At 40.5% G+C, this 14,194-nt stretch overlaps 1 protein-coding gene across 1 annotated transcript; it reads right to left on the minus strand.

Annotated features, from left to right (window-relative positions):
* Window positions 1-2,408: 2,408 nt before the first annotated feature.
* On the minus strand, window positions 2,409-4,444 carry LOC146712862 (nuclear factor 7, ovary-like). Its single transcript, XM_085444894.1, has 2 exons — window positions 4,309-4,444; window positions 2,409-4,207 (listed from the first exon to the last, which is right to left on the minus strand). The coding sequence occupies exon 2, from the start codon at window positions 4,188-4,190 to the stop codon at window positions 2,802-2,804; it is 1,389 nt and encodes a 462-aa protein (XP_085301020.1). The 5' UTR covers window positions 4,191-4,207; window positions 4,309-4,444; the 3' UTR covers window positions 2,409-2,801.
* Between the last annotated feature and the right edge of the window lie 9,750 nt (window positions 4,445-14,194).

Below are 14,194 nucleotides of genomic sequence, written 5' to 3' on the forward strand. Positions count from 1 at the left end.
GGAACTTAAAGTAGACAGGAGGAGAGGGTGACGTTAAGGACGCAACACAGAACTGATGGAGACGCTGGCTGTGTCCCAATTAAGAGACCGCAAGCTTGAAGTACGCATTTTGAGTGCGATTACATCAGAGTGAAGCAGCATCAGAAAACGGTGGTTTAGATCTCTGTTACAGGAAACCTGAAGAGTTAAAACACAAGAGAAGAAAATTGTCAGGGTTGGCTGTGTGGCAGGCAGGCAGGCAGGCGTGGTGGACCCAAAATGCAGGACTGAGACACAAAATTAAAACGTAAAGCGCAGCTTTCTTGCAGGGAAAAACGTCTTACTTAACTAAACTCACCAAAAGACAAACAAAACTCTGGACAGAGGAACTAAGGACTAAAACCCTGGAAAAGAAATACTGAACCAGAGCAGGAGACATAACACACAGCAGGTTGAGGGTACGACACGACAGGGAACAAAGGAAACACACGGCAGTAATCAAGGGATGAGAGACAGGAGGGGAACACACCTGGGAGAAATCACAGCTGACGAGACAAGGACAAAAAGCAGGACACATTCACATTAGACAAAGACCTTCAAAGTAAAACAGGAAGTATAACACAGAAACGCGGACTTGACACGGTGGAGACAGCAACTAAGACACACAGAGACATAAACCATAAGGCAGAGGACTCTAAGAACCAAAATACACAGAGGGAAATACTCAGCATGGAACACAAGAAACTAGACTCGAGGGAGCAACAAAAGACCAACCATGAGAACATAATTCACAACACAGAGTGACAGAAAACACAAGAAACTCAAAACATGTGAAGACACAGACCAAAAAACACGGACTTTACACATAACAGAGGGGGCACAGGGAAACATGAGGGGCAAGGGATCAAAACTAGAAACCATAGACAAAACCCAAAAAATCACACAGAACTAAAAACGCTGAGTCAGGAGACAAAGGATCCTGACAAAAAGAAAATCTAAACGTTACACAAAGAACATAAAAGAAGTAAACTTCATAAAAACTTCACAAATGATGCTTTAAATGAAAAATAAATCCCTGTAAATGATTCAACAGGTCACATGTTAGAACCACCTTAACTAAACTCTGTAGCCGGTCACTGTGGTTTGTCCCAGCAGCTCTTAGGAAACAAACTGCTAACTTCAGTGTCAGCACACACTGTTAGTAAACTATGCAACACTGAATTCAGGTTTCAGTTGTGTTAAGTTGTGAAGTTGTGATGAAAGTCTTCTTACTGACACAGGTAGGATGGTCAGGCGTCCTCTGTTCCTTCACCCTTCATGAACTGTCACTTATAAAATGCTGCCAAACATCAACTACACTCAATAACTAAACGTGTGCAGGTTAAAGTGATGGACGCCCAGATCTGCACTCCAAATACAAACAGACTAAAGGTGTTTCCTCCAGAAACAAAGACAATATTTACAAAGGTCTCACAGGTAAATTGTGAGCGATCACAGCAGCATCTCATCCTGACTAACAGCTTTTAGATGCAGGGAGAGCGTCGTGGTTCAGAGGTGGTTCAGCAGATGATGAAGGCCTTTCTGTTGCATTGTGTAGTGCTGTGGAGGCCATGATGGTCGACTGGGTCTGCTTCTACTGAACTCACAAACACTTCTGAGGTATTTACACCTGAAGCCTCATTGAATGTGAGTCAGAAACAAACGGCTCAGCTGTGATTAATGGATGTTTCCCTGCATTTCTATTTTCACACAGTTTATTTCTTACAGCAGGAAAACTGAACAGAATGTATGTAAGAGGTCAGAGTGAGGATGACGTCACTTAATACAGGAAATACATGTTTGTCTGTTTTGATGATGAAGGACTTCTTCAGCTCTGTAAACAGCTACACTTGAGAGGACAGAGGTGATTTCATGGATCAATAACAATGTGTTTATCAGCTTTCATCATCGCAGTGCAGACATGACGTCAGATCTATCAGAGTGAAGGCCGTCTCTCTGATGACGTCACAGAGCAGAGTCCTTCTGTCCAATAAAGGATCTCAGATCAGCTGCTGCCATCTTGTGGCCACAGTTGGTTACTGTCTCTGAAAGTTGTCTCATGTTTCCTGTTGTCCTGCTAACAAAGGCTGGAGCTCATCATGCTGAGAGGGCAGCAGCATTTTGTGGCTCTTCACACATGTTCATTATATTCTGATGATCCTGGATGGAGACAAACTACAGATAAGTGTGTTCAGCCCAACTAGTTTATCTCATTACAGCAGTTTGATGTTTCCCTTTGAATCCTCCTGAAGATCCTGACAGTGAAGCACGTACATAATACTCCAGCCTTTCAACTCTGAGCTTATTTAGTTCTATTAATACACTGAAATCTCATTTGTGTCATGAAGAAAGTCTTTAATCAAACAGAATTCAAAGATCAGAAACATTTCATATATGGAGTTAAACATGAATCATTGTTTCAACAACATATTTATTGTTGTCATAAACAGACAAGAAGACAACAACAAACTGCTCCTCCCATTCAACACATGTCAGTCCATATCCCAGCAAACTAAATCATCTCCATTTACACATCAAATAGAAACATGAATCACTTGTAATGATTAGAAACTTGATAGAATTTCAAATCTAGTTTGGGGAGTCATTCAGTGAGAAACAGTGAAATGATTTTCCATGTGAAAAGGTGGACAGCAGAAACAGAAAGAAAGAGTGAAACTAAAAGAGAAACAAAGAGCTTTGGAACAACGAGGCAGCAGGAGGACAGCTGCAGTTTAACAGCTTCAACTCACTGACAGGAAACAACATTAGAAACATCATCATCCTCAACTCATCTGCTGCACTGACACTGACACCTTCAACGGAAACACCTTTGCTTTAACAGCAGTTTCAATGTATGGAAACATCCTGTGAGTGAAAGTGTGTGTGAAGGTGTGTATGTGTGTGTTAGTATCAGGATCAGAGAACGACAGCTTTCCTCTGTTCCAGTCCAGATTCACTCTGATCCTCTGGAGCTTCTTCTGGACTGAGAGAGCAGTGAGAGGAGCTGATGATGAGAGTGCTGAGTATTTACCTTTATTGAACCCTATTATCCATAATCCAGACCGTATGTCTCCCTTCCTCTGCACAGACTCTGCTAACACACCCAGTCCCCACACTGTACTGTCTCCAACTTCAACATCCCAGCTGTGAGTCCCTGAGTTAAAGCCCTCAGAGCCCAGGACAGAGCTGTAATCATCAATCCTCTCTGGATTATCAGGAAGCTGCTTCTCTCCTCCTCGTCTCACACTGGTCAGATCTTCAGACAGGATGAGTTGTGGATTTGCAGTGTTTGGGTCCAGAATGAGAGGAGTGTAGGAGACCACGTCCTTCATGTTGTTCCAGATGTTGAAGGTCAGGTTGCCCAGGTGTTTGGCCTGGTCTATCAGAGCTCCTGAGGGCAGCTGTGGATCATCCAGCAGGGGGCAGCGCTGGACTCTTTCCACTGCAGCCTTGTAGTTGTGCAGGAATGAGACGTCTTCAGCTCTCAGCTCCTCCTCTGTGGCTCTGACTGTGTCTGAAAGAGCTGCTATCTCTCTGCTCAGAGCCTCCATCTTCTCCTTCATCATCCCACTCTTCTGCTCCTCTTCCTCCCTCAGTGCAGCCAGCCTGGCCTCCTCTTCCTCTGCTAGAAACTGATGAAGCTTCTTAAACTGCTCCTTAATCTGCCTCTCTGTGTGTCGGGCCTGGACCTTAATGTGTTCTGCTGTTTGATCAAACTTCACTTGAACTTCTTCACAAACCTTTAACTTCTTCTTTAAGGGCTCCAGAGTTTCCTGAAGTTCCTTCTTGTGTTGTTGTGCAGCTTCATCGATAAGTCTGAATCTGTCCCTGGTGTGATCTTCTGAGGCACAGCAGACGACACACACTGGCTGCTGATGGTCCAGACAGAAGAGTCTGAGGTTCTCAGAGTGCAGACTGCAGAGAGCCTCTGAAGCTCTCTGATCTCTCTCCTGTAAGAACGACTCACACAGGTTCCTTAAAGCCAGATTTAAAGGTGGATACTCCTTTGAAGACCTTCTGTTACAAACTGGACAGTCGTGTGTTGGTCTCTCTCTCCACCATCTCTTCAGACAGTCTTTACAGAAGCTGTGGCTACATGACAGAAGAACAGGATCTCTGAAGACCTCCTGACAGACCGGACAGCAGAGATCCTCCTCTGATCTGGAAGCCATTGAGTCTGTGAGTGAAGCTGAAAACAGCAGACAGGAAGTACAGTCAGTCCTGGCTCCCCTCCCTCCTCTACCACCTTCACTGAAACTTCCTTTGAGTCGTGTTTCTGCTCAAACTCACATTCAGTGTGTGGAGCGTCAGCAGCTTGAAGCAGCAGTGTTGGAGTTTTCCACTTTTCTCTCCTGTAGCTGGACTCACTCAGAGGAAGCTGCTAGTTTGGTCTGAGCTCAGTCTGATCGTCTGTGCGTCTCTCTTTACTGAGGACGAAGAACTTCCTTTTTCCTGGTTTGTCACATTTGAGCGACGTTAGGGGAGGAGACAAATGTTGCTTTACCTGTAGTCTAGGTGTGCTTCATTCCAGAGTTAGACTTTCATCCTGCCAGCAGCTCAAAAGCTATAAAACAGGTTTTCCTCCATTCCAGCTGCACATGTCACAACATTACTCTTAATTTTAATTACTTTTGTAGAATCTATTTAGACTTTGAAGCAAAACTATCAGATTTCTCACATAACTAAAAGATTTGATTTAATTATCAGTAATCATCAGTGCACCTGACTCACATATTTTGGGTAAAACACACTGCTAACCTCAGTAAGGGCCAGTCAAAACACCCTTTACCTCGGAGCACTAATGAGTACAGTATCAAAGTTCTGTGAGTGATGAGACATTCTGTATGATTTTAGGATGGATTTCTTCATTTTAGCCCTGATTTTGATTTTGCTGTATTTCCAATCGCTAATCACCTCTGAGAACTAAAAGAGAAACAAAGAGCTTTGGAACAACGAGGCAGCAGGAGGACAGCTGCAGTTTAACAGCTTCAACTCACTGACAGGAAACAACATTAGAAACATCATCATCCTCAACTCATCTGCTGCACTGACACTGACACCTTCAACGGACACACCTTCACTTTACCATCAGTTTGAATGTATGGAAACATCCTGTGAGTGAAAGTGTGTGTGAAGGTGTGTATGTGTGTGTTAGTATCAGGATCAGAGAACGACAGCTTTCCTCTGTTCCAGTCCAGATTCATTCTGATCCTCTGGAGCTTCTTCTGAACTGAAAAAGAAGTTTCAGCTGCTGGGTAGAATTTTTTATCTTCGAAGAACCCTATTGTCCATAATCCAGACAGTATGCTTCCCTTCCTCTGCTCAGACTCTGCCAACACACCCAGTTCCCACCCTGTACTGTCTCCAACTTCAACATCCCAGCTGTGAGTCCCTGAGTTAAAGCTCTCAGAGCCCAGGACAGAGCAGGAATGATCAAACCTCTCTGGATTATCAGGAAGCTGCTTCTCTCCTCCTCGTCTCACACTGGTCAGATCTTCAGACAGGATGAGTTCTGGATCAGCAGTGTTTGGGTCCAGAATGAGATTGCTAGAACATATTAGTAGTCTGGCAGCTTGGAGGCGAGAACGACGTGATTTGTTCAGGCTGGTAAACAGGACATTACAATAATCTAAACACAATGACACAAATGTATGAACAGTTTTTTCCAGTTCAGCCGAGGAGATAATATGTCACAGTAGGGCTGGGCCATATTATATCTTTCACGGTAATACCGGTACAATGCTAGACTACGATAAGAAAATAAAATATCTCAATAGAATATGGGTAAAACGCGCATGCGCAGTGCCGAAAAAGCACGGCGGTAACGGAGAAGGAGAATGGGAAAAGCAGATTGTTGAGTGAAATGGATAAACCAGAAAAATGGTGTAACTTAACTGGTTTGGTGTTTGTCCGTCAGATCCACAACAAAGCACTTTTTTCTTTTGTAGAACATGCAAGCGGCCGTCGTTATTGCCGTATTTGTCAGACTAAGGTGCTCGTAAATCTGGGAGTAATCTGGGTCCAAAACTCCATCCACTTGAGGTCCCCTCCAGGTCCCAAAGTCAAACAACACTGCAGCATCACTGAGAGTTAAAAAACTGTCTAAATTCTTCCATCTTTAATACAACGATCAGCGTTGCTGCTTTACCAGGTGTAACTATGAAGTTTAACATCCAGGCATCTGTGAAAACAGAATTCATTACATTTAACGGAGTTAGAAGTTAGCTCCCTAGTGTTAAGGTTCAAAATATTGGGGATGGAGACAAGAGAAAAAACCACAATAACAACACTGGTCCGGTCGGGTTGAGTCAAACGATGATTTTAATGATCACACGCATGGGAGATGGACACTGATGCAGACAGCCTCAGATCTCAAAATGGTGGAGCATTGCTCAAACTTTTATAGCCTCTGGTGCCTCCACCTTATCATAAAAGCCTAAACATTCACATGCTTTCTCTCACACAGCGCCTAAGCTACGACCTTGGCTCCCTGTTTATCTGCTCCTGCTGAGATGGGGCAGAAAACTCCAGTATATTCTGTTCTCTTCTAATCAGACAAATAAGGCGATGACTTTCTGCGAACAGTATTTCTTATAACTCAGCAGTATAATGCATCATAAAGCAATATCATTCATTCACAATAAGTCAACAGTTTAATATAATGCAAATCAGTTTAACTAATGCAATAGTTGTCAGCTTCTTCTAATTCAGGAGAATAATGCAAACTAAAACTACATAATAATTCACAATCTTTAATTAGGGGTATAACATGGCATAAAATAATATTATAATCTAATAATTCCCCCTGATGAGCTCATTAGAATAATGAGCTCACCAACACCCCATAATTCAGTGTGGCCAGGTTCATCTCTTCTCACTCCTGAGGTCCTTTGTCCCCCTGAGGGGCGAACCATATGTGAGATGACCTCTATGTTTGCACAATTCAGATGCAAGAAAAACTATTATTCCAACAATAGCGGGTACAGATGACACTCCCCAGTTCTCCCACAGCTTTATTTGGTGCTACCTTATACCCTTCAGACGTACTCAGACTAGAACCTCTGTCCAAGGAGCTTCTAGCCTTTATTTTATTGCTGCAGCTACCAGTGTCGTCCAGTTGGGTGATCCTCTGCTCTTCTTTCTTCAACCTTAGGGGTTAGACAACCCTTCAGTCGTGGCACAGATCAGGGGATTATTCTGCCCCGATTTCAAACAACGATCTGTGTATCCTCCAGAAAAAGGAACAGGAAGGTGTCCCCCTTTTTGCCCAAAAGCCTCTTGAACTTCGTTGGTCTGGTGTTCCCGGATTTCCGCCAAACCCTTCATGGTTATTGCTGTGTTTATGGGATCCATCCTTTTGTGGTGACTAGCTGGAGCCCAAACGCCATGACCCTTGGACCCAGTTGATGTCTCGGCAGTCACTGTGTCTGTCTCTGCTGCCGAGGATCCTCGCATCTCTGTGACCTCGTCTGGTGTCTGTTCCTTTCTCTGTAAGAGACAGAAAACCAAAACACCTCTCTTCCTACCCCTAATAATCTAATGTTATTATCTACTGACCTTCTAATGATTCAGAATTGGTCTAAAACATTTCAGAATGTCCCAGGGACTTATTCTACTCATATCCTATGTGTGTGTAAGCGTGTTTGCATTTAGCCCTCTGCACTCAAAGTCAATACCTGCAATATATCAGTCCGGACCATCACGCCAAACGAAGCTTCTGACCTTCAAAACACCAAGTGCCAACTCATTATAAGCACATTTGCAAGGTGTGTCTGAGAATTATTGAAACCACTCTTTTTAACAAAAGACAAAGAAATTAACAAATCTTCTAAACGCTATTCAGTTAATTTCAATGATTAATGCTTAAACATGGACGTGATGATCTATGCTTCTCACTGATTCTCTACAAAAGTCCGTCTTCTCGGACCGCTATTAGCTTAAGCTTTACCATACCTAAGGTATTAAAGACACAAATCAAGTTATAAAATGTTCAAATAATCCTTGTTTGATGTTAAAGCTCAACTTTCCCCCCCTTTTTTGACACATTCCAATGTGTCAAATCAACGGAGCTAGAACATTCAAAAAAGTTAGGCAGCTACAAAGTTTCCCAGACTCTTAAGGTGATCCGCGTGTAACGTTCTGACTCAGGTATTTAATATTTTAATAAAGGTCGTTTAATTAACTGCCACTATTTAAACTAAACTTAAAGACATAATTGAAGAAAAGATCTCAAAGAATAACATGATATCAGTGTTTTGTAAGCGCGTGCGGCCTTCTATGCTCGAAGCCTTTTCCCTCAATAGATCAGTCAGACATTCGCGCTGACTTTTAACCCTTATTAACCCTTATTAACTTGAGCACAACTCTACAATGAGCAACAAGTCGCAATATGTATAAAAATGATCATGGTTACACCTGCAATGAAAAATTATATCATTATCCTAACACCTGTAAATAGAAGATTCATCAGAGGTTATAACAATCACAAGAACACAGATGTTAGTATAAGGTCAAAAGCTTCAATAAATGATCATCGATGCAATGCTTGTTGCATGATTCTCATACAATAATAATGCTGATATTAAAATAACAGTAAAACCCCTTTTGTCCCGTTTCACTTGACACCTAAACGTTTATAAATGCCTCTTTTAAATTTTATTTCCCCCTGTTCTCCCCTTACTGACCACAGCAGGGGGATCTTAGTTTTGAATCAGCCATGAATCCAGCTCACCTGATTCATCAGTGAGCTCCACCATCACTGGCGTCTGCCAGGGTGGCGCTGCATACTCTTCCTTTAATGTCACTATTTTCAACCTGTTAATTAGAGTGCTTAAACCTGAAGTCGACTACGTCCACAACAAGTCAATACAGCTGTAAATGTGGCCAATTATCAATCTATTACCAATCAATAACAACAGATAACTTCTATTTTATGCATGCTTTTAATCAACCACTCACCCAGAGGATCTCCAATCCCAGGAAATTCCTTCTCCTCAGTCAATGAGTCTGTCCTCCTTCCATGCCCTGGTAACTGGTCCATCCAGAGCCATATGATCTCAAATATACATACAACAAGCCAAACCACACCTTGGTCACACCATCCCTTTTCCGCCCCGAAGATGTCCAATGCCATCCTAGTATGGACTGAAAGTGGCTTTAACGCTGACTGTCCTGACAATCCATCTTATAACATTTGCTGGTCAGATCTGCCAATCTCCGCCCCAGGGTTTTAACTATTTTGCAATTTTCATTAGTTTCTATGTTTTTTCTAGTTTTGCCTCCAGATTTTCAATTTTTTTTTTTTTTTTTTTTTTTACCAGTTGGAATCAGTTTTTACCAATTCTTTGCTAGTTTAGTCTAGTTTTTATTTTCTGAAACTCCTTAGTTTCAGTTTAGTTTTAGTTGTGTTTTGCAAAAATTAAGTGTAACAAAATCTCAGTTCCATCATATCAGTCATGCTCTTCTGGTTATCCTTGGGTGTTGAGACTAATCACTGTTAACTCTTGCCGCACCAAGTGTTCCTAATTTTGGTTGAAGTGAATTGATAACCTTTTTGAAGGCGATTGTTTCACACATTTGTTTAGATGTCCCAGTCCTGTTATCTCGGGATACATCACGCTGCCTTATCTGGGGTTAGCTGTTTTCGGGGGATGCGGGTTGAGTGGGGGAGCTCTTCAAGGAGGGGGAGTGTGCTCCCCCTGATGAGGTCTTCTAGGTAAGCTAGGTTAACCTTCTTGTGTGAGCTTTTCAAGTGCACTTTAAGGTTTGTGGGATTTTTCGTGTCATAAATGTCCCTCATAACCCCCTGATGGCCCAGTAATTCATTTTTGCGCACTGTAGTACACATTTAGTTTTTGCTTGTAGCTCTCATACTCTACTTGCCACTCCTCTAAGTCCTGATGTTTCTTAGAGAGGACAACAGTACCTTTAAAATTATATCACATGTGTGGGGGTGTGGCCTTGCCAATTGTTTTTCCCACCTTTTCAAAATGGCTGGCGTGCCCACAAGCACATTTTATGGAAGAAAGAAAGGTAAGCTTGATATTTACATTTAAAATGTTTTGTTAAACTCAGATTTTTATTTTATTCAAAAAATAAACATCTAGTAAATAATTTGAGGGGTCTTTAAGAATTAGGCTTATTTAGTTTCACAGAGAACATGACTAATTTATTAATGTGTGCTCTACACATTGGGACTTTATACTTATATTTATTTCACTGTTTCCTAGTAGACAACGGAGAAAATTCTTAACAGAATTATTGAGGGAGATTCAAACATAGATTTTTCAGAGGATGAGAGTCATGTGAGCCAGGTAGGAGAGGGTGAGAACCCAGGAGGAGCCACACAAAGATTATCGAGATGCAGTGGCAGATGTAATGGAGAAAAACACAGGGCCACCTGAAATCTGTCATCCTATCTGGTCCAAAACCAACATGTAGGAGAACCTGGAATTTTGATTTTGAGTTAAAAATAAAATATGGGTAAAATGCAGAAATGTTTTCCAGTAAAGTAAAAAATAAGAGTCGCAATTATAGTTGAATCCATGACACCTAATTGTTTCTACAAGATCACGTCGTTGCTAAAAGTTATCAGTGATCTCAATGTGTGAAAAGAACTCCCAGTATCTGGAGTTCAAGCTCCTCTTGGCTGAGAAACCCTGGGACAAACATGTGAACAAGACCTGAATAGTACCAGTAATGAAGAGTTCTCTCCAAAAATCAAGAAAAGGAAGCCCCAATCAGATGAGAGTGTAGCAAAATATGGTTCACTCCACTTGCCTGAAATGGTTAACAGTCCAAGGCATTTCAGTTGTAGAATGGTTGGGTGCAACAGTAAAACACATGTGAGATGTGGGAAGTGCCAAATGTTCCTTTGTGTCTCCAAATAAAATCAGTACTTCCTCAGATATCATAAATAAATTGACTTTTGTGAAATAGAAAGCCCAGTGCAATCACTTGTTCTTGAACCAATGGCTTACAGCTAGTGAAGTGTCAGTGACTTCTAAGTTGATCCCTGATCTACATTTTTTGATAATGTTATATAAATAAGTTTTAATATCCTGCTTACAAAAATTTCAGTGGAACGTGTAATCTTCTTAAATAGCTCTTGAATGTTGTTAGTTTCACATTCGTGATCAATGAACTCCCCTTGTGCACTGTAGTGCACATGTTGTAAAATTTAAATAAAATTAGTTAAAAACAATTTTGTTTTTGTATTGTGTTTATTTTACCGTCCCAACACTTGATTTATCTTAAAAAGAAAAAAGAAAAAGAAAAAGAAAAAATGAAAATACTTATCAATGCAACTAAACACATTCTGCTATAAATCCAGTTAATTTTAGTTAGTTTTGTGAACATTCAGTACAGTTTTAGTTAGTCTTCCTTTTTGTTTTGATTTTATTACCATTAACGCAAATTTTTTCCACTTCTAGTTTTCGTTATTTCATTTGTTGTCTTTAATAATAATAATCTTCTCTGCACCCTTGAATAAACATACTTAATATGATCAACATTTTTGCTGTGTATCAATTCACTTTTTTGATTCAAATGCTCCAGCCTTATGTGGTTTGTGACATGTGTTGATCTAAACCTCCACTCTGTCTCGAAATGTCTGAAGAATTTTTCAAGTTCGGGGTCAAATTTTGAGAATTTGACCATAAGTGAAAGTTATGGCGTTATCACCCCCTTTGGGGATTACCTTTTTCCAGTTTTGATGATATTCCTCCCCATTCTCTATTTTTTGCAAGTACCCCTCTTCGGTGGCGAGAAACTGTTGGTGTGATCAAGCGGGTGCTGTAAAAACAAAAGCTCAGGACAGAACAGTCACCAGTCATGTACTTCATTCAAAATTAGCATATGTCGAACTTCATATTGATCCTCTGAGTGTAATGGTACATTTTAATTTGCACTTCTCAAAACTGAAAACAATATTTTCTTTATTTTACTCCTGTTCTTGTGCAGCACCACCCCTCAGCACATGCCCCTGTTATTTTATCTTACTTTTAAATTGTTGACTACTTCAAGAAAGCGCCCAAAAGACGGGGACCAGTGTTTATCATTACATATCTCCATTTTGAGTGTGGCTGTCTATCATTCCCCTGTTATTCATAGACCTCGGTGGAGGGTTTTTTTTTTTTTTTCGTTTTTTTTTTCTACCTCTATAAAATTAATTGACTTTTTACAGTGACCCACTATGGTTAATAATTACATGTTCAGTCATGAGTGGAATCAAACCTTTTCTTCACTTTAGCATTTAACATTCCCAACCATTTTATAATGATACATTAATCGAGACACAGCTATTAAAACACAATTTTCTCAATGCAAACATCAGTAACTCAAAATTAGCAACCAAAGGGTTCAGTCTGCAGTTCACACTCCTGTGAAGCTACAGCTCTTTAGTCTCTGTCATCCTTCTGTTCTTGCAAAAACAAAACAAAGCAAGACAAAACATCCACCCTTCTTTTACAGGCTGGGTGAATTGTCTGTGGACATTCAATAATCCTAAAGTCGGCACCGTTTTTGTCTCAGTATCAAGTCAGTTAAAACTTTTAGTCGTCAGTCCGTCACAGTCCAGTCACATGCATACATCCACACACATTCATACCAGATATTGCTGATAATGGAGTCTCACGCGCAACCTATTCGAGCCTCCATCACCAGCAAGATGACGTCATCATTTTAAAGGAAACAGTTCCTTGTTTGTTTTTCCTTCTTTGGACTGGATTGACTCGCTGCAATCCTTTTAGGCTTCAGGACTTCTCATTCGATCAGTGTCCCATATAAGTGAATTTTCTCCCAAGCTCATTATAATCATGGAGAAAAAAAAAATACTTTGCGACTGTTTTCTTTTTTTTTTTTCTTGCCTGTCCCATTTGGTTCTTTAGCCATCAGAATTGTTGTCTGAAGACCAACAAGGATACCCAATGGATTTACTTTGCCAAATGGATCTTCGTGGCATTGCCGTATTGGTCCATTTGGTCGATCTTTGTTTTTATTATTTATTATATTTTATTTTCAGATGTTACAGACGGGACAGACATGAGTGAGGGATAGGAAAGGGAGCTTTGCGACTGTTTTCAATAAGAATATTATATAGCACTTTAAAGTTCAATCTCTCAGGCCTGGATTAAAGAGCTGATTTGTTAAATCAGGAACTCACAAAATACCAAAATATCACCACCGGTGGATCACACCTCTCTGATGTTCTTATCTCAGTGCACTGTAACAAAAGCAAAAACAAACGTAACCAATAAAACACTCATATAATAACAGATACTGGGGCCCATTGGAAACATGTCCAAAGATCAAACCCTCTTTCTCTATGTTAGAGAAAGAGAACAATCCAAACCTCACTGATAGAATCAACCTAGTGTCAAACAAAACCCAAAAATCAACCAAAACTTCACACACTATATTGTGTAGGCATACAGGCGCCGTAACTCCTTTTTGCACTGACAAAAACATGTTGGATTAACTTAATTCAATAGTGGACACTGGTTGCACACAAATGCTTTGCTTTGACAGAAGCTTAAACAGCTAAGTTAAATCAACACAACCTTTTCATATTCTCTCCGAACTAAAACTCACACCATTCACTCATCATTTTCACTCTGTACCACTGCTCCTTATCAGGCAGTGTGAAGCACAGTACACAATTCAGTGGAGGCCTTAAGCCATAAATAGACATCATGCACAGATATTATTTTCACAACCAAACTGCTTTAGACCCTGTCCCCTAAATCTACACAAATTGAAAAATTAAAAAGGGTAAATTTAACTAAGAAGGAATAAAATATAAATTAAGGTTAAAAATGAAATAACTGTACAACAGACTGGGAAAGAATAAGATAAAATATATCTTATTAAATTGAAAATAAAATAACTGTACAACAAAATACACAATATAGAACTATATAAGAATGTATCAACAAAATACACAAGAAGTATAAATAAATATATACACAATAACAGCAGCAGTGATTTAAGTGATGAAGTGAAAACAAAGTCCAGAAAGTCCAGTGTGTGTGTAAGAACTGCATGTGTGGGTCAGTACTGTGTGGTGGTGTGATTGTGATTGAGAGACCGTATCGCCTGCGGGAAGAAGCTCCTCCTCAGTCTCTCTGTGTTGGTCTTCAGGGAGCGGAATCGCTTTCCTGACCTCAACAGAGAGAAC

The sequence above is a fragment of the Copadichromis virginalis genome, linkage group LG3 (genome assembly GCF_057382275.1).
Source record: "Copadichromis virginalis isolate Kocher_CV1m ecotype Utaka linkage group LG3, C_Virginalis_male_GT1.1, whole genome shotgun sequence".
Lineage (NCBI taxonomy): Eukaryota > Metazoa > Chordata > Actinopteri > Cichliformes > Cichlidae > Copadichromis > Copadichromis virginalis.